Below are 21,672 nucleotides of genomic sequence, written 5' to 3'. Positions count from 1 at the left end.
CATGACTTTGTAATATCATGCATTTGGAAAATACTGGTTCACAGAGACATATATGTTTCCCAAATATTGATAAACTTCATTATTAAACATTTTAAAAATCAATTTGTTAATATCACTGTTGGTCTCATCAGAAAAATCCTCCCACTCACAGTGGCAGCCCCAAATTTTCTAAAATTCTAATTTTTATATGAAAACTCAAAATCATAGTTTGTCCCTAGCTGCTCCCTCAAGTGAAACCAGTGCTCCATGAAAAGAGCAAATAGTGTGGGTTAGAACTCAACTATCCAAGTGCTTTTCCTCCAAACATCAGTATACTTTGGTATACTGTGTATTTGCATTATGTGTACTTGCCATTTTATCACACCGAATATTGAAAGGATTACTCAAGGGTCAAGATTTGATAAAAATAATTATTACTGCTTAATCAAAGACATTCTAAAGTGATACTGGCATTTGTTGTTCTACTATAAATGTGTGGCAGTGAAAAAGACAGTGATTAACAGTACATGCTAAAGTACCATCAGCTTACCCATTATTGCTTTTGTACCAACAGTGTCAATATGGTGAAAAAGGCAAATAACATTCTAGTTTCATTTTGAAAATACCCTGACCTCACAAATCCCATGAAAGGCATAAAAAGGCCAGAAGTAAGTAAAAACAGGTAAAAAACTAATGTTTAGCTACTTTTATAAAACTCAAACCACCTGTGAAGTACTCTAACCAGCTAGATTTCAATCCTTAAACTTCAAGTCTCAAATCTAATATACTATGATTTTTTTTTTCTTAAGCAGTGTAAACTACCTTAACTGTCACCACATTCTCTAAAGGTTTTCACCCAAGGTCATTTACATTCACAATTTTTGAAGTATACTTGTAAAACCAGAATTGAACCAAAGATTCCTATATTGTTCTCCTTTGGTCTGAAATATTCAATTTTTGACAAATGACACAGACATTCTTTAGGTAAGCATTCTTACATCCACATTTACCATTTATTGATATTTATTTTATCGTAACTAAGGAGACTTAAAACATTATTAAATATCAGTATTTCATAGAAGAAAGAGAATTGTAGCTACGAAACACACTTTAGAAAAGTAATACCTGGTTCATCCATGTAGTAGTAGATGTCAACATCATTTGACTGCATCACCACAAAACCTTCTCCCATTAATCTTGGTGGCCTAGAAGAAGGAGGGGAGAAGGCAAACTAAGTACATCTCCAGAATATACAATGTTCAGTATTCTAATTATGGTAGTAATAGGAGAAAACAGAGAGAGAAAAAAATCTAAAAAGTAATCAACTGTAGCATCCTGAAAAGCGTAAACATCTTTCACATGGACAATGAAGTATTCCATAGCTAGACTAAAGAATATTCCATGTTAGACTAAGTAATAAAGCGGTACTGAAAAATTTTTAGTCAATATATTAGTTTCAGAAAGAAAAAAAATTTGTTTTACATTTTTTAAGTTTTAAATGAGAGAAATCAATTTAAACAAAGTTTAAATACAATAGAACAATCATTAGAATAATTATATTCTGCATTTGCAATAAAAATTTACAATTAAACTTAAAATTCAACCATTTTATATTAATACCTTACAACTGAATAAGAAATATTTTATATATTTGTAAAATAAACTTTAATCTTTCAGAAATATTAAATTAAAAAATGTTGTCATTTTTATTTTTAACAACTTTATATTATCTATTTCCAAGAATATTTAGTTGATCAACTTGGAAACATTGTGGAATGAATGTCTCTCTACAATCACTTTCTCACAAACTACTAATTTTTATTTGCTTTGATTCAGCAATCCTTCTCTTTGTCATCCATACACCACCATATCTTCCTTCCACAGCAAAATTAACTTCTCAATCATCAGATAATATATACAAATTCAGCAACCTTCTTCTAAGTTTGTATTAAATGGGGGCACCTGGGTAGCTCATCAGTTAAGGTTTGACTCTTGATTTCGGCTCTGGTCATGATCTCTCAGTTTGTGGCGGTTCGTGGAATACAGCCCCGTGTCAGGCTCCATGCTGACAGTGCAGAGCCTATTGGGATTCTCTCTCCCTCTCTTTCTGCTCCTCCCCCACTCATGTGCAGACTCACTCTCTCTCAAAATAAACTTTAAGAATATGTATTAAATGACAAAAGTTAATGTTTAATATCATCATTTAATCTCCACACTTACTTCTGAAGAGTGAAAAATACAATTTTAAATCTTTTTACAAAAATTAATAGCAAAACTTCTTTTATCTTACTCTTGTAATCTTCACAAAATTCCGATTTATTCAATATTATAATTTTTACCCATAAATATAGAAATGTGTACACAGCCCACATTCTACAAGATGTTTAGCAAAATCTGTGATTATGAAGAGTGAGATGAGCTAACACAAAGCCTCCCTGGTACTAAAGTAGGGAAAACCTCTCCAGCATTCTACCCAATCCCCAGAAAATCTAATAGCAAGCTAGCCAAAAGTTAGAACTAAGAAGGAATAATCATGCTTCCTATAACTTCATAAACTTTATATTGCCTACACACAAAGATAAAAGCTGCGACATAGTGGAAACCCATTATATACACATATAAATTACACAAATGCAACCACGGAGTCTCCATCACAAAAAAAGAACAGCGATTGATAATAACATAAAGACATGAGAGCTCATATCCCCCCATGAGCCTGTGGCCTGGAGTTAGATGAGAGTAATGTGTCTGCTATTTCTTCAGAGTTCCATTCCAATCATATGAAAGCATCCCACCACAATGAGGGTGAGTCTAGCATGCATCCTTCACACAATGTGTCTTAGTGGGTATCATTCATACAATGTGAAGCAACTACTTCACTGAAGACAAAACAAATATGAAAAGCTAGACAGAAAACTGACCAGAACTTACCTGTTAAGTGAGTTCTAAAACTGTCAGTTTTCCAAGAGTAATTTGGATTCAATTTTCAACTTTTCATTAACTCAAAATAGTACTCCACTATACTGCATTGGTTGAATATACTATTAATTCATCCCTTCTGGAAATACAAATATACCTGTAATGTATATTTTCTAACATACAAACATGTAGGTGTAATTGCCCAAAATAAGTTTCCCAAATACAGTGAGAAGGAGAAAGGTACCATTATAGGTATTATCTTTTACCAAAATATTTAAAATTAGAGTTCATCAATGAAGAGTATATCCATTCATCTTATAAAGTAAAAGTACACTGCTAACTGGTTTAACAGAGAATATACCCAATTATTGCCCAATTTGTACCAAAAAAACTCAAAAGGATGCTAAAGATTCTGATATCTACATTAGATATAAATAAGTTTTAATAACTTTCTTACTCATCATTTTGAAGACCAACATATCTTGGACTGGGAACAAGCATGACTCGAACATTTTCAAGCTTTCCTTTCACAATATGCATAAATTGGTCAAGATGACTGGAAGGTGGTTTTGTAGTATAAGTTAAGAAAGCATCATCAAAGTTGATACATAGAGTTTGAGGTTGGTAATGATTTCCAAAGGCCAAACGTCCCTAAAAAGTAGACAAGAGATATTATGACATAATATACAGGCCATATTTTTTCCTTCATTGACCTAATAACAGACATTTCAAATAAGAACTAAACAATTCCACTTTAGCACTATATACTATTCACACTACCCCACTGATCAATTTAGACTAGTGTTTAAAGAAATTTAAGTACTTTTGAATAAATAGCCCTAACAACCTAATAAATTTGTGCTATGATAGTACTGGTGTTAAAATAATTCTTTCACACTTTAAGAACTTTGGAACCAAAACAACTCTAAAAATTACTTTATTTTCTTAAGTGAAAATTTTTTTTGCAAAAATAAGAGGCTCTGTTATTAACCCACCAAACATTCATTGCAGCAGAATTTACTTACTGTGCTCACATTGACTTTTATAACTGGAATGAGTGATCTCCATGAAGATGTGGGGTCTTGAGATTCTGTTTTTACTTTAACTCTGAGGAAAAAAAATAAATTGACAAACATAAGAAAAACTTAAATAGCCAAGAATACACTTGGCTTCTTCACAATACACATTAGTACCAGCTGTAACTTTCCAAATACATCTAACGACTACTCCAGTAAACAAAATAATGACAGCATCTAACAATACTAATATCTTTAAATAGCTCTTGGAATGCATTCTATGATATACCAAGTTTCGATAATTTAAGTTGCCTTAAAAAATAATAATTCAGGTTGTCTTATGTCATGTTGTAATACAATGAGTATAATGATTAATGTAACGAGAGCATATCATAATTTATACTTCTGTCATTAAAACTTGTCACTCTAGGGGCGCCTGGGTGGCTCAGTTGGTTAAGCGGCCGACTTCGGCTCAGGTCACGATCTCACGGTCCGTGGGTTCGAGCCCCGCGTTGGGCTCTGTGCTGACAGCTCAGAGCCTGGAGCCTGTTTCAGATTCTGTGTCTCCCTCTCTCTGACCCTCCCCCGTTCATGCTCTGTCTCTCTCTGTCTCAAAAATAAATAAATGCTAAAAAAAAAAATAAAAAAAATAAAAATAAAAATAAATAAAACTTGTCACTCTAAAAACAGTTTTGTTATTATACCTTGCTATTATACCCTCCCATGCTCGTGCTCTCTTTCTCTCAAAAATAAATAAACATCAAATAATAAATAAATAAATAAATAAATAAATAAATAAATAAATAAAATGAAAATGATAGGCCAAGAATAAGGAAAAGAAAGTGGCCGCTCACAAAGTACAAAAAGTTTAAGATACCAAATTTCACAACAAATCACTAAAGATTCCAGATGAGAACTCAAGGCGTATCTCTTCAATAACCCAGTAACTCCTAAATCACACTTCTGAAGCCATCTCCACTAAGGTAGTCCTCAGTACCTAAAACTAAATTTGAAATGGACCCCACTACCTTCCCCTCTAACTTCTTTCTCTAAGGTTCCCTGAGTATGACCACTGATTAAATTATAAGCTGGATTCATTACTGACTCCTCCTTCTTACTCATTCTGCACATCTAATCTATCACTGTCTAACACATTCATTTACCTAAGTATATATGGAATCCATCCACCTTTCTCCCTTCTTGTTACCAACCCAATTGATGATAATCTTTTCCCTGAATTGTCACATCTTTCTTCCTTCTCAAAATGCATAACTTTTATTTCATTTTCTTATTGCAATAGGTAGTACTTGGGAGTGGAAAAGAGTAGTGAGAGGGAACATCCTTGCTTTGTACCTGATGTTAGCGGGAAAGTTTCTAGTTTCTCACCATTAAGTCTATTGTTGACTGTAGGGTTTCTGTGATACTCTTTATCAAGTCAAAGAAGTTCTCTATTCCTAGTTTACAGTGAGATTTTAATCATGAATGGGGGCTTGATTTTGTAACATACTTCTGCATCTATTGATATGATCATTTGATTTTTCATTTTTAGCCTGTTGATTTTTGAATGCTGAGATAGCCTTGCATACGTAATAGTTTTTTAAGTAGATGAGGGCATTTATTCTCAATTATATATTTAATGGATATTCTGTCCCAGGCACTGAGCTGAGACTAGGGATATTGAGAATATGACAACTATTCTATTTTGAGGGAATTTGTAGCCTAGAATAGGAGTAAGAATAGTTAAAAGGCAATTTTAGCGCAAGAAGTGTTACCATAGGGAACAACAGAATTCGGTGGGCACACAAAGAAGGGTCAGAGGCAACTGGGACATGAAGGGTGAATGAGTTAGGCAAAGAATATCAAGAGTCTTCCATAGAGAAGAAACATATGCAACACAGAAGTTGTTTACTGAGGCTGGAGAAGATTGAGGTAGGAAAGGAAGAAATAAGACTTTCTATGTTTGCAGATGACACAATCTGACACAATCTGTATAGACTATCTGAAAGAACTGACAAAAAGACTCCTGGAAACAATAAGCAATTATAGCAATGTTGTGGAATTCAAAGTTAATATTATACAAAAGTCCATCACTTTCCTATATACCAGCAATGAACAAGTGAAATTTGATATTTAAAAAAAATTTTTTTAATGTTTATTTTTGAAAGAGAGAGAGAGAGAGACAGAGCGTGAGTGTGGGAGGGGTAGAGAGAGGGAGACACAGAATCCAAAGCAGGCTCCGGGCTCTGAGCTGTCAGTACAGAGACCGATGTGGAGCTCGAACTCACAAGCTGTGAGATCATGACCTGAGCCAAAGTCAGCCACCCAACCGACTGAGCCACCCCGGCGCCCCTGAAATTTGATATTTAAAACACAATACCATTTGCACTAGCACCCACAAAATGAAATACTTACATATAAATTTAACAATATATAGAGAAGATGTACATAAGGAAAACTATAAAACTCTGATGAAAGATATCAAAGAATCAAATAAATGGAATGATATCCCATGTTAATCGATAGGAAGACTCAATATGATCAGGATGTTAGTCCTTCCCAACTTGATCTACAGATTCAATACAATTCCAACTGAAATCCCAGAAAGTTGCTTTATGGATATTAACAAATTGATCCTAAAGTTTACATAGAGAAGCAAAAGACCCAGAATAGCCAACACACCATTGAAGGAAAACAACAAAGTTGGAGGACTGACACTACCTGACTTCAAGACTTCGCTTAAAACTACAGTGATCAATGCCAACCTAACTTCCTAAGAAAAGAAGGATATCTGGGCTTATATTTTAGACCACTTCTCAAAGCTCTGTTAAGGTATAATTTGTATAAATGACATGCAAAAAAATGCACTTATCTAACAATTAACAAAGTTAACAATTTGGTAAACTTTGACACGTATATAAAGTAACGAAACAATAAAAAAAAAAAAAGAAACTACAGCAATCAAGACAGTGTGGTACTGGTGAAAAAATAGACACACAGGTCATTGTAACAGCTTAGAAAGCCCAGAAACAGATGAAACAAAGTCATATATTTGTATATGCACCATAAATGTATATACATGTGTATATATTCATGTGCATGCATTCAAAAGGAAAAACACCAAATGGATAACAACAGTCATCAATTTGGAGAAAAATAGCACTAGTAAAGCAGAAAAGGACTGCTTTTTATATTATATAATTCTGTAATATTTGAACTTATAAAAGAATTGTAGAATTATTTGTAAATACAAGTCTTAGTCAAACTACAAAAAAAGATTAGGCTATGTTTAGGTGAGTAGCATCGCTGATATTCTAATAAAAGCAAATGATTAAATGTTGGAGATCAATAAAATTCAAGTGTGACAATGAACCTTTCAATTTTAGACTGGGCTCTTGTTCTTCCATTTTCCCGTGATTTATCATCCTCTTTCTTGGGTGGAATTATTGTTGGTTCCAAACCAAACAATTCTTGAAGACGTCCATAAAGATCCGAACGATTATAGACATGAAATTCAAAGTCATTGACTGTGATGTATAATCTGGTTTCTGCCTTTGGATCTAAAGATACCAATTACAAAAAAAAAAGTTTTTAGTCAACTTTTTAAAAGCTTTAGTCAAAGGTTTTATTAAAATCATTCACAGCTAAACTAACTCAATTTATTTTAAACAGAATTCTATGATAAAGAGAATCTTAAATTTTTAAAAATATATATTTAATTTATATAACACATAATTCATAAAAACATATAAACATATAAAAGTTTTTAAAGTATATAAAATAACAGAAAGAGAAAAAAAGCTGATGTTACTATAATATTTCAATTTAACATTCTAAAACAACCTGAATTTCTATATTTTATATTTCTGTGTAATATATTTTATATTTCTGTGTAATGACAGAATTTAAAGACTTCATGCTAAGAATAATAGCAAAGTGCGATTTATAGACTAAAAGTAAAACTTTATCCTAACAATAAAATTACAGTAAAATATAAATAGTAAAATGTTCAAAGCATGATGCATTTAAACATCACATTAGTATTTAAAGTTTTACATCATAGAAACTAAGACTTTTCATAAAAACTAGTTTATTTTTTAAAAATTACACAATACTAAAACCAAGATCTTATAAACTGGAAACTTCAAATAATAATCTTCTCAAATAAAAGATATAATTACCATAAACATAAGTAAGAAGAGTAATTAATAAATCCAACTACAAAAGAGATTAATGAAGCACTTGTTTCTCCTGAAGAAATAATCTAAGACAGTGCATCACAGGTCAACCAAAGATGGTCAGGAAAAAGGTACCATAGTCAGTGCTTTCTTTTGTATGATCTTTTCTTATGTTATACAAGGGGTTTTTAGGGTTTTGTTTGTTTTTTTGAGAGTGCTTTTCTTAACCTTTATCCATTTTTCTCCCTATCAAATTCAACTGAAGGACAATTAAATTAGATATGATCAGTTAGAAGAACTATGGAGAACTGTTATTAACTTTCATTATAGTAGCTTACACTGTGGTTTATCTTTATTTTTTCAAGTTTTTATTTAAATTCTAGTTGGTTAACATATACTGTAATACTGTTTTCAGGAGTACAATTCAGTGATTCATCACTTACATATAACACCCACTGCTCATCACAACCAGTGCCTTCCTTAATACCCATCGCTCATTTAGCCCATCCCCAGTCCACCTCCCCTCCAGCATCCCTCAGTTTGTCCTCTATAGTTAAGAGTCTCTTATGGTTTGCTGCCCTTTTTTTTATATGAGATATACACCTTTAGTAATGTACCAAATTTCACCAAAATTAATTTCTTCTTCAGTTAGCTAGCAAACAAAAAAACATATGAAATGTCAAACGCCCTAAATAAATATAAATTTTATTTTAAATAAACAAAAAAACTATTATTCATACCTCAAAAATAAACTATGGAAAATGAATCAAAAACTTCCATTTTTTTTAATTTATTTATTTATATTCTAGTTAGTTAACATAAAGTGTGGTATTCATTTCAGGAGCAGAACCCAGTGATTCATCACTTAAATTTAACACGCAGTGCTCATCTCGACAAGTGCCTTCCTTAATGCCCATCACCCATGTAGCCCATATCCTGACCCACTTCCCCTCCCCCAAACTGAGGGTTTGTTCTCTGTATTTAAGAGTCTCTTATGGTTTGCCCCCTTCTCTGTTTTTACCTTATTTCTCCTTTCCTTCATCAATGTTCATCTGTTGTGTTTCTTAAATTCCACATGAGTTAATTCATATATTTGTCTTTCTCTGAGTTATTTCACTTAGCATAATACACTCTAGTTCCATCCATGTTGCTGTAAATGGCAAGATGTCATTCTTTTTGATCACTGAGTAGTATTCCATTGTATGTATATGTGTGTGTGTATGTGTGTATATATATATATCTCTCTTCTTTATCCATTTATCAGTCAATGGACATTGGGGTACATTATCTTTACATAATTTGGCTATTGTTGATACAGCTGCTATAAACATTGGGGTGCATGTGCCCTTCGAATCACCATTTTTGTATTCATCCTGAATGTCTAGTAGTGCAATTGCTGGGTCGTAGGGTAGCTCTATTTTTAATTTTTTCAGGAATCTCCATACTGTTTTCCAGAGTGGCTGCACCAGTATCAAAGGGTTCCCCTTTCTCTACCCTTGCCAACATCTGTTGTTTCCTGTGTTGTTAGTTTTAGCCATTCTGACAGGTGTGAGGTGGTATCTCATTACGGTTTTGATTTGTATTTCTCTGATGACGAGTGATGTTGAGCATCTTTTCACATGTCTGTTAGTCATATGGATTCTTCTTTGGATAAATGTCTATTCATGTCTTCTGCCCATTTCATCATTGGGCTATTTGTTTTTTGGGTGTTGAGTTTGATAAGGTCTTTACAGATTTTGGATACTAACCTTTTATCCAATATGTTGTTTGCAAGTATCTTCCCCCATTCTGTAAGCTGTCTTTCAGTTTTACTGATTGTTTCCTTTGCTGTGCAGAAGCTTTTTATCTTCATGCGATCCCAATAGCTCATTTTTGCTTTTGTTACCCTTGCATCCAGAGACATAACTAGCAAGAAGTTACTGCAGCCGAGGTCAGAGAGGTTCTTGCCTGTTTTCTCCTCTAGGATTTTGATGGCTTCCTGTCTCACATTTAGGTCTTTCAGCCATTTTAAGTTTATTTTTGTGTATGGTGTAAGAAAGTGGTCCAGGTTCATTCTTCTGCATGTCGCTGTCCAGTTTTCCCAGCACCACTTGCTGAAAAGAATGTCTTTATTCCATTGGATAGTCTTTCCTGCTTTGTCAAAGATTAGTTGGCCATACGTTTGTGGGGTCCATTTCTGGATTCTCTACTCTGTTCTATTAATCTATGTATCTGATTTTGTGCCAGTACTATACTGTCTTGATGATTACAGCTTTGTAATATAGCTTAAAATCTGGAATTATGATGTTTCCTGCTTTTTCTTTTTAAAAACATTACTTTGGCTACTCAGGGTCTGTTCTGATTCTGGTAAATTTTAGGATTGTGTGTTCAGCTCTGTGAAGAATGCTGGTGTTATACTGATAGGGATTGCACTGAATGTATAGATTGCTTTGGGTAGTATTGACATTTTAGCAATATTTGTTCTTTCAATCCATGAGCACAGAGTGTTTTTCCATTTCTTTGTGTCTTCTTCAATTTCTTTCATAAGCTCTCTAAAGTTTTCAGCATACAGATCTTTTATCTCTTTGGTTAGGTTTATTCCTAGGTATTTTATAGTTTTTGGTGCAATTACAAAGGGATCCATTCCTTGATTTCTCTTTCTGCTGCTACACTATTGGTGTATAGAAATGTAACCAATTTCTGTACATTGATTTTATATTCTGTGACTTTGCTGTATTCATTTTTCAGTTCTAGCAGTTTTCTGGTGGAGTCTTTTGGGTTTTCCATGTAGAGTATCATGTCATCTGTCAAGAGTGAATGTTTAACTTCTTCTTTGCCAATTTTTATGCTTTTATATCTTTCTGTTGTCTGATTGTTGAGGCTAGGACTTCCAACACTATGTTAAACAACAGTGGTGAGAATGGACATCCCTGTCTTGTTCCTGATCTCAGGGGAAAAGCTCTCAGTTTTTCCCCATTGAGGATGATATTAGCTGTGGGCCTTTTATATATGGCTTTTATGATGTTATGGTATGTTCCTTCTATACCTACTTTCTTGAGGGTTTTTATCACGAAAGGATATGGTATTTTGTCAAATACTTTTTCTGCATCTATTGCAAGGATCATATGATTCTTTTCCTTTCTTTTATTAATATGATGTATCACACTGACTGATTTGCAAATAGTGAACCAGCCCTGCAGCCCAGGAATGAATCCCAATTGATCATGGTGAATAATTCTTTTAATGTTGAATTTGATTTACTAGTATCTTGTTAAGATTTTTTGCATCTGGGTACATCAGGGATACTGGCCTGTAATTCTTTAAGTGGGATCTTTGCCTGCTTTTGGAATCAAGATACTACTTGACTCATAGAATGAGTCTGGAAGTTTTTCTTCCATTTCTATTTTTTGAAATAGTTTGAGAAGAATTGGTATTAACAACATTCATTTTTTACAGAGTTAATACTTTTAGTTCTATTCCAATCTAGATTTTTCTTCATTATTTCCTAAGATAATTGAGGGGGGGAAAAGTTAAACCTAATCCTTAAAAAAACAAAAAACAACGTTTAGAAGCTGTAACTTTTCTTGCATTTTTAAAATAGCTCTTGACTTACGTTCCCTCCTATTTCTTCAGATTTATCACAGGATTAAAAACTAAGGCAACTCCCTAAACTATTACAGTCAAGTGTTTTGCCCCTTCTTCTTGCTATAGGTCAGATTCTTAAAATAAAATAAAAAGAACATGAAACACTGGATTTTAATACATTTGAAGTATTCTAAGACTTGATAGTAATAAACATCATTATCCATTTTTAAGTAAGTCCTCAAACACTACCACTCATAAGGTTTAAACCTTTCCTTAGTAGTCATCCACAACCTCTTCCCAAAATGCCAGGGTTAAATATCCAGAAAAGTACTCAAATATCTCCAATTTGATAAGTTGACAGGTGACAGGTATCTCACACTCGGTATATCCAACCAAACATCTGATTTTCTCACCCGAACTTACTCGACAGTATTCCTCATCTTATCAATAATATGTCAATCTTTTCAATTGCTTGAGCAAAAAAAAACGCTCACTTTCTTTCATGTCCAGATAGTATCAGCAAATTCTGTCAGACTTCCTTTCAACATCCATCTAAAATCCAACCACTTCTCACCACTCTGGCCCAAGTTACCATCAACTTGCACCTGTTTTAATACAAAAACCTCATAACTAGTCTCCCTGCTTTTGCCCTTATTCCCCTTATGCCAATGCCTTACACATTGGCCAGATCTTACAAAAACCTAACTGAAGTCATGTCACTCTTCCGTTCCCTCACTTTCTGATGGCTTCCCTTCCCACTTAGATTAATATCAAAGTCCTTTGAGTGACCTACAAAACCCATTCTCTTTGGAGTGCCTGGGTGGCTCAGTCGGGTAAGCATCCAACTTTGGCTCAGGTCTCAGGTCATGATCTCACAGTTCATGAGTTCAAGCCCATGAGGCTCTATGCTGATAGCGCAGAGCATGGAGACTGCTTTGAGTTCTGTGTCTCCCGCTCTCTCTGCCCCTCCCCTGCTCACTCATTCTTTCTCTCTCTCAAAAATGAATAAACATTTTAAAAAAACAAAAACAAAAAAACCGTTCTCTTCTCTCCTAATCTTCCCTTCAAATAAACTGGTCTCCATTTTGGTAATTAAATAGGAACAGAACAACCAGGAAATGTTCTTCCCCCAGATATTTACAACTCATTTCCTTACTTGTTTCATGTTTCTGTTTAACTACTCCCAATCAATGAAGCATTCCCTGATTTCCCTATGTAAAACAGTGCCCTCCCTGCAAACCAGAACTCCTATTTTACTGAATCTGTTTTTATTTTCCTCAATGCCATATTTTCCTCACCCATTCCTCAATGCTATATATATTTACTTGCTAATTACCTGAATCCCTCCCAACTTGAATGAAGAAAGCTCTGTAAAAGAAGGGACTTGTTTTATTCACTGTTATATCCCCGGTACCTATGACAATTCTCAGCACATAAAAGGATTCATTTGTATGAAATAACAGAGCATCTTGCTACAAATCATACTCCTAAGTAAAACAAAAATATCCACAAATACATCTTAGAGTTTTTGAAAACCCCACATGTAGAAGCATAATAACTGCAATATGGAATATTCTTCTAGTCCCACATTGATCTATATAAGTAGGAATTAATTATTATACAATTCTTCAAGGTCATAAATTACTCAATCAAAATTTACCTCAAAACTCATTTAGATCATTTGTTTTCAAATTCACTTACAGAATAGTTTATCATGATTCCTGAATATAAATGCCCTGATCATTAGGACCATGCTATAAAAGCCACTGGATGAGCTGCAGAAGCAGCAATGGGGAAATTAAGAGTCTGGACTAGCTCCTAATTGGATCAGCGGTGATGAATAAACAAAGTGACCGTATAAGAATGGAAACAGGATTCCTCTCAATTCATAAGTAACTTTCTGGATATGTACAAGCAATTCTCTTCCTTCAATATAACTGACATGATATGAATATGACTACATTAACTTAATAAGGACACCAAGGCACAAAGCTAGAGAAGATATTAATCTCTAAGGGTATTCTGACAACACTGACAAACACTAAACATCTGATACTAAAATACTGGAAGAGCCCCTCAACAATACCTACCCTATGTACCCAACTTTTTTTGTATTAATTATTATTTATTGTAACTTCCCCCACTAGAATGTAAACTCCACTAGAGAAGCATTTTTCCTATTGTGTTCACTATTACATCCCTGGTGCCTAAAATAATGTCTGATACATAAGAGGTGCTCAATAAATTAGTTAAATCATTAAATAGAAATAATGGGTTTTTTAAACTTTCAATTTATACTGAATTCTTTTTTTAAATAATCTTCCATTTCATCATGTAATACAATGTTCATAATAATAAAAGCAGCTCACCTCTACTGAAGACATGCTCTGTCCCAGCCACTGTTCTAGGCACTCTACTCACCCAATCTCATTTAATCCTCACAGCAACCCTGGTAGTCAGAGCCCAAGACTGCAAGACTAGAAAGTAGTAGAAGAACCCAAGATTCTAAATACTGGGTCTTCACCACAAAATAAAATTACTTATCAATTATATTAATAAATGTAATGATGGTTTCAAAAAAATGTTATTAATCCCTGAAAACAAAAATGTGTCAAGAATCCAGTTATTTCTTTGTAATTTTATGAAAAATTGATCAACAGTCAAACCTTAAATGCAGTATTTAAAACGGTTAAATTCTGGTAACACTAGATCTCTCAATGATATTTATCTCTCCTGGGAATCTTAAAAGCAGATTTTAAGTTTCATTCATTCTGATGATGCTGAAAGTCAAAGCAAAAAATGTAATTTATATATAATTTAAGAAAGGTATAATCAGTTGACTTTTTAAATCTCATCTCTATATTAACATTGCTCTATCCTTGAAGGCAGAGATCTTTTTCTCACACTCCTTATCATCTAATATTTACATAGTGGACTCCCTGAAAGTATATGTTAATAAAATACTCAATTAGATAGATGTAAACTATAAATATAAAAGGCTCTTCACTTAATAAGCAGTTAATTTATGGAGAAAAAGGGTAAATGAATGTTGGAAAACTGCTTAAGTCTCCTGAGCAAACAGTTAATTGAGTCTTCTTGTTTTCCAAAGGGAAATTAGGAAAAAGGCACTTATTTAATTATGTAATTGGGACACATGCTATTTGTAGTAAAAAGCTATAGTGTGAAGTGCTGCCAAGGCCTTGTAATACTTTGAATCAATACTTAGTACAAAGACAAAATAGTATACTGGCCTTTTAAAAATTGTTCAGGGGTTTCTATTTCCTTTATTTAACAAACAAATAAGATTTAGATGCTACAAATTTAGAATACTCGAGTGTATTAAGCTAAAACTTCTAAGTGACACAATGACAGAAAGGGACATACTTTACCGTCATCCTTTCACTTCTTAGCCATGTAAGAACTTCTCTGGGTAAGAAAGATATATCCCTCATTATTCAGATCGGTATTGATTTAAACACTGTATCATCACATATCAAGAAGCAATGGATCCTGCTTATTTTCCAAAAGAATGGCTTGAAATCAACTATCCTAAAAACCAAAATAAAGGTTTTTGATGGATATCCTCAACAATTGGTCTTTGGCCAACAACCAAATCACTAATTTCATGACCTAGGAAATATTTTACAACAAAAGCTATGGTAAACAAATCAGATCTGCTTTTCCTTTTTTAAAAAAAAAGATTAAACTGAACAACTGACAACTTTAAATCTGCTCCTGGATTAAATTATCCCAGCCAAGCTCAATGACACAGAATTTCTACTTGAACACTCCTCTTTTCTCCTAATAAAACAGTTCTAAAACTTCCTCATGAAAATCTTAGCCTTACCCACAGACAGACCTTAGCCTATCTCCTTGGAAGGCTAGTGGCAATTATCTATTCAGGTACACACTCCAATTAGACTTTCAGATTTTTCACCAAGAAATGTCAACTATCTCTACTTCCTGCTTGCTTAACTGTCAAAGTACATGGATCTGCCTTTAACCAGTAGGAAATAATATCTAGAATTAAGGTCTCATTAGTGAACATAATCCACCATTTTAATAAATTCCATAATACTGCCCAACTTTTTATCAAAAGCTTAGTTTGCAATCTACTCAATCCTCTACATACTATATTCTAAATTCTATCTCTGAATCATGCTAGATTAATAATGTACCTAGACCAAACCACTTATTCTTACGTTGCTATTTGGCATTGTGTCTTCATTTTTTTTAAGTTTTATTTATTTTGAGAGAGCAAGCATGAGTGGGGAAGATGTAGAGACAGAGAGAAAGAGAGAGATAGAGAGGGAGAGAGAGAGAATCCCAAGCAGACTCTGCACTATCAGCATAGAGCCTGATGTGGGGCTTGAACTCACAAATGCAAGATGACGATCTGAGCCAAAACCAAGAGTTGGACACTTAACCAACTGAGCCACCCAGGTGCCCCTTATAACTTTACTTTTGAAACGTGTGACTATGAGCATCTTGAGAATATCATCCTCTGTAACAGAGAATTTCTTTTAAAAGCACTTGGAGGAGAAACTTCTTCAACCCTCACCAAAGCTGTGCTCCTCCTGATGAACAACACATAGATTTAAATGTTAAAATGTAGAGCAATCACTATCCAAATAACACCAGCATTCTTTACAGACCTAGAACAAACAATCCTAAGATTTGTATGGAACCAGAAAAGACCTCAAATAGCCACAGCAATTTTCAAAAACAAAACCAAACCTGGAGGCATCACAATCCTGGACTTCCAAGATGTATTACAAAGCTGTAATCAACATGATAGTATGGTACTGGCACATAAACAGACACTCAGATCAATGGAACACAATACAGAAGCCAGAAATGGACCCATAAATGTATGGCCAACTAATCTTTGACAAAGCAGGAAAGAATGTCCAATAGAATAAAGACAGTCTCTTCAGCAAATGGTGCTGGGGAAACTGGACAGGAACATGCAGAAAAATGCACCTGGACCACTTTCTTACACCATACACAAAAATATACTCAAAATGGATGGAAGATGTAAATGTAAGACAGGAAGCCATCAAAATCCTAGAGGAGGAAGCAGACAAAAACCTCTTTGACCTCGGCCACAGCATCTTCTTACTCAGCATGTCTCCGTGTTGAAACAAAAGCAAAAATGAACTACTGGGACCTCATCAAAATAAAAAGCTTCTGTACAGCAAAGGAAACAATCAGCAAAACTAAAAGGCAACTGATGAAATGGGAGAAGATATTTGCAAACGACATATCAGATAAAGGGCTAGTATCCAAAATCTATAAAGAACTTACAAAACTCAACACCCAAAAAAACAAATAATCCAGTGAAGAAATGGGCAAAAGACATGAATAGACACTTCTCCAAAGAAGACATCCAGATGGTGAACAGACACATGAAAAAATGCTCAACATCACTCATCAATCAGGGAAATACAAAGAAAAACCACAATGAGATACCACCTCACACCTGTCAAAATGGCTAACAACTCACGCAGCAACAGATGTTAGTGAGGATGTGGACAAGACAATCCCTTTTGCACTGCTGGTGGAAATGCAAACTGGTGTACCCACTCTGGAAAACAGTATGGAGGTTCCTCAACAAATTAAAAATAGAACTACCCTACAACCCAGCAATTGCACTATTAGGTATTTACCCAAAGGATACAGATGTGCTGTTTCGAAGGGGCACATGCACCTCAATGTTTATAGCAGCACTATCAACACTAGCCAAAGTATGAATAGTCCAAATGTCCATCGACACATGAATGGATAAAGATGTGGTATATACATACAATGGAGTATTACTCGGCAATCAAAAAGAATGAAATCTTGCCATTTGCAACTACGTGGATGGAACTGGAGGGTATTATGCTGAGTGAAATTAGTCAGAGAAGGACAAAAATATCATATGACTCCACTCATATGAGGAATTTAAGATACTAAACAGATGAACATAAGGGAAGGGAAGCAAAAAGAATATAAAAACAGGGAGGGGGACAAAACATAAGAGACTCTTAAATATAGAGAATAGAGGGTTGCTGGAAGGGTTGTCGGGGGGGGGGGGGGGGGGATGGGCTAAACGGGTAAGGGGCATTAAGGAGTCTACTCCTGAAATCATTGTTGCACTATATGCTAACTTGGATGTCAGTTAAACAATAAATAAATTTAGAAAGAAAGAAAGAAAGAAAGAAAGAAAGAAAGAAAGAAAGAAAGAAATGTTAAAATATAGGAAAAACTATGAGCAAATAATTAGAATTTCAAATGTGATAACTAATAAAGTCTACCAACTTTTAACGTCACTATAAGATGAGGTGTGTTATCTTTTCTATTGCAAGCACTAGCACACCAAAAATAAGAAAAAATAATTTAGATATTCTTTAATTTTTTTAATATTTATTCATTTTTGAGAAACAGAGCACAAGTGGGGGAGGGGCAGAGAGAATGGGACATAGAATCTTCAGAGACACAGAATCCGAAGCAGGCTCCAGGCTCTGAGCTGCCAGCACAGAGGCCAATATGGGGCTCGAACCCACGAACCACGAGATCATGACCTGAGCCGAAGCTGGATGCTCAAATGACCAAGCCACCCAGGTGCCTCAATTTAGATATTCTTATATATTAAGATATAAAATATCCAAAAATTTTATTTCTATTCTTTATCAAGGACAATTACAGAGAAAACTGAGACACAGACATATGTTAACATTAAGACAAAAAGAATCCAAGACACAAAAAACAGCATAGGAGAGCCAGTCTAGGAAGGGCTACTGTATGAGCTATTTATATTAATCTGGGGTGTATTCATCAGAAGTAGTAATTACATTTTGCTATATCCTTTGAAATGAGGTAAGTTCCTATCACTCCCCTTCTCAAAAATCTTAAATGGCAGAGACTCCCAGGTGTTCAATATCCTTCACAATACAGTTTCATCCCCTATTACTCCTGTATCTTATATTTACCACCAAATTGAGTTACTTTCTAATTTCTAAACACACCCCTGTTTTCCAACCTCAACACCATTGATTAAACCAATTGTTTCGCCTGAGGTACACTCTCTTCTATTCCACCTCTGCTTGACATAATCCTACCCACTGTCATCATGCATGCTGCTTAAGAGATAGGACTTTCACAACATTCTGTCTCCTAACATATGGGCATAACTTTAATCGTCATCACACCATGACCCTGCTGGGACCACATCAGGTGGGCCATACTAAAAATGATAACTTTGAGGATGGTATTTTTCCTCAACACACATTCACTGTTCCCTCTCTCCTTTAATGATAATTACTTATATGCATGTATATCCTGAAATAGATTTGAGTAACACTCAACTCCACCTTTTTAAATCCCCCCTTTCAGCTTAACACAAGGATCAGTAAAATGAATACACAATATCTGTTAAATAAGGTAAAGATTTTTATTAAAAGCTACCTCTTTTCATGAAGGACTTGGGTCAGCTACTCTTGACCACATCCATGTATTTTGATGTAAAGCAATCTACTTTAAGGAGATGAAATATTTCATGACAAAATGAAGCAATTATTTTCTTCAAAAAAAAGCTATTAACAATTTACGATAGTATTTTGCATGTCTACGAAAATTCTAAAGTGGGCAATCTCATTAGGCTTAGCTTTAAGACTTGCAGTTGCCTCTGGATACTGCAAATCATCATATTCATTCCTCTCATAAGCTGCTATCAGTGTTTATACATAAGAATTTCCAAGAACCTACTTGGGCCATATTTGACAAGCCTGTTTTATAATATAAGGAGCACTAGACTAGAAGTCAGCAGACTTCAGTTTTCATTCTGGTTTTATCAGTTATTAATCACAGGAATTTCTGTTTTTCCATTTGCAAAATGTGGATTTTTGAGAACATTAGTTGCTTCCAAATTGATAAAGGATTTTGAGAAAATCAGTTGTTCCCTAATTGTGTTCCTTAGAATCCTGGGGTAAAAAGCATGGGGTGTGGGAGGGGTTTTTTTCAAAGGGGTCTACTGAACTCATATACCTATAATTTCATTGGTTCATAAGAACATCTTTAAAACACTGAAAAAAATTGAAGTCACTCAATCTCTGCTCAAAATTATCCAACAAACAACTCTAATTTTTAGAAAACTTTTTCCAGACACGAAATCTGCCCATTATTTTTTTCTAGTCATTCTATTTCATTAATTCTACAGATACCAAATTCTCATCAATTTATGCCAGTCATTTCAAGGTACATGATAGATTATGTTGAAGGGGGAAAAGCTTGTGGGAGCAAGGGAATGACAGTAAAAAAAAAAAAAAAAAAAAAAACCTAAAAGTGAAGTAACAATGAATTCAAAAGTAATTTAGGCTACCTCAATCCTGTGCTAAGTTTAAAAACTTTTGGAACTTTAATCTAATTTCCCATAGAAATAAAATTATAAATAACAGCAAGGTTCCTAAAGTGAACCCACCAAAAAAAGGAAATTGGGAAGTTCCAAAGTTCTGTAGAACCTAACCACAATTTCAGAATTGCAATGTGGGGTGCCAGAAACACCGAATGTGCAAACAGCTAAGAAAAGGTGCAGGAGTGTCATCATCTTCTGACACTATTCTCCAAGTCCCCACCTAAAATCTTCTAAAACAGTAGTTATCAGAGTATGGTCTGCGGACATTTGCAGGGATCCCAAGATCTATTCCAGGGACCGTAAGGTCAAAACTATTTTAATAGTATTATACAAAGATGTTTAACTTTTTCTCAATTACTCTCCCATGAATGGACAGTGGAGTTATTTTTAAAGGCTGTATTATACATGGAACTTCAACAGACTGAATATAAAAACAGATGAGAATCCAATTATCTATTAAGCTAGACATTAAAGTGATTTGCAAAATATAAAACAATACCACTCTTCTCATTATTTATTTTTTGTTTTTGGGGTTTTTTTTGTTTTTTGGGTTTTTTTTTTTTTTTTTTGCTTTGGAAAAGTTATTTTTCATAAAGTATGTTGTTTATTTTAGTAGGTACAGGGTTTATTATATATTTTGAGGATGGTGCCAAAAGGAACTTTATGACTTTTTTTAAATTAAAGTAAGTTAACATATAGTATAGTATTGGTTTCAGTAGAACTCAGTGATTCATCACTTACATAGAACGCCCAGCGCTCATCCCAACAAGCATCCTCCTTAATGCCCATCACTCATTTAGCTCATCCCCCACCCACCACCCCTCCAGCAACCCTCAATTTGTTCTCTGTATTTAAGAGTCTCTTATGGTTTGCCTCCCTCTCTGTTTTTATCTTATTTGAAACTTCCCTTCCCCTATGTTCATCTGTTTTGTTTCTTAATTTTTAATGAAATCAAAAATGTTTCTATAATTATCAGGTGTAATTTTGAATGCAATATGTATCTATATAAATTACAAAAATAAAAGCTCTTTGGGTTCCTCAGTAATATAGAAGAATGTACATATAGTTCCTGAGATCAAAAAGTTTAGGAACCACTATTCTAGGGAGTCAAGTCAAGGTCTACATTCCTTGAAGCTACTGGTATGGTTAACATCAAGTAGGAGGGTTAGGGGCACAGGAGCACTTATAGAGTTGTGAAATGAAGACCTAGGGAGAAAACTCTGAGATGATAAAATTTTGATGATTAAAGCAGAACCAGAAGATAGTCTAGAGCTTTCATGTCTTCTTTTCTCTTCACCCTTAGCATAGTAAATAAATGAAAATTAGTAACAGTGTCAGGCAGGAGTGTGAATAAAGTCACAGAAGCTGAAAAGTAGGAAAAGTGATTTAGTAGAAGGATTAAAGAGTACTAGGAAGTCCATTTTAACTATAGTATGGGTTAGATCCACAGATGTAATAGGAGGTAAAGCTATGCATAGGGGTAAGGGTCATACTGAGGATAACCCTGAATAAATAATATGCTAAAGTAACTAAATATAACCAGGCAAGAGGAAAGCTGCTGAAAGATCTCCAGACAACTGGTGAGAAAATCAGAGTTTTTAAATGCCAAAACTTTAAAAAATAT

At 34.2% G+C, this 21,672-nt stretch overlaps 1 protein-coding gene across 3 annotated transcripts in view; it reads right to left on the bottom strand.

Annotated features, from left to right (window-relative positions):
- BLTP1 (bridge-like lipid transfer protein family member 1) overlaps positions 1-21,672 on the bottom strand; it is a 213,980-nt gene that overhangs the window by 172,838 nt on the left and 19,470 nt on the right. For all 3 annotated transcript variants that reach the window (XM_078445786.2, XM_078445781.2, XM_078445787.2), the window contains exons 7-10: positions 7,285-7,471; positions 3,924-4,005; positions 3,356-3,549; positions 1,105-1,184 (exon numbers count right to left, since the gene is read on the bottom strand). In XM_078445786.2, the coding sequence (XP_078301912.1) occupies positions 1,105-1,184; positions 3,356-3,549; positions 3,924-4,005; positions 7,285-7,471 (543 nt within the window). The remainder of the gene's footprint in view (positions 1-1,104; positions 1,185-3,355; positions 3,550-3,923; positions 4,006-7,284; positions 7,472-21,672) is intronic.

This window comes from Panthera onca, chromosome B1, assembly GCF_046562875.1.
Source record: "Panthera onca isolate mPanOnc1 chromosome B1, mPanOnc1 haplotype 2, whole genome shotgun sequence".
NCBI lineage: Eukaryota > Metazoa > Chordata > Mammalia > Carnivora > Felidae > Panthera > Panthera onca.
This window is presented reverse-complemented; position numbering and strand designations above follow the sequence as displayed.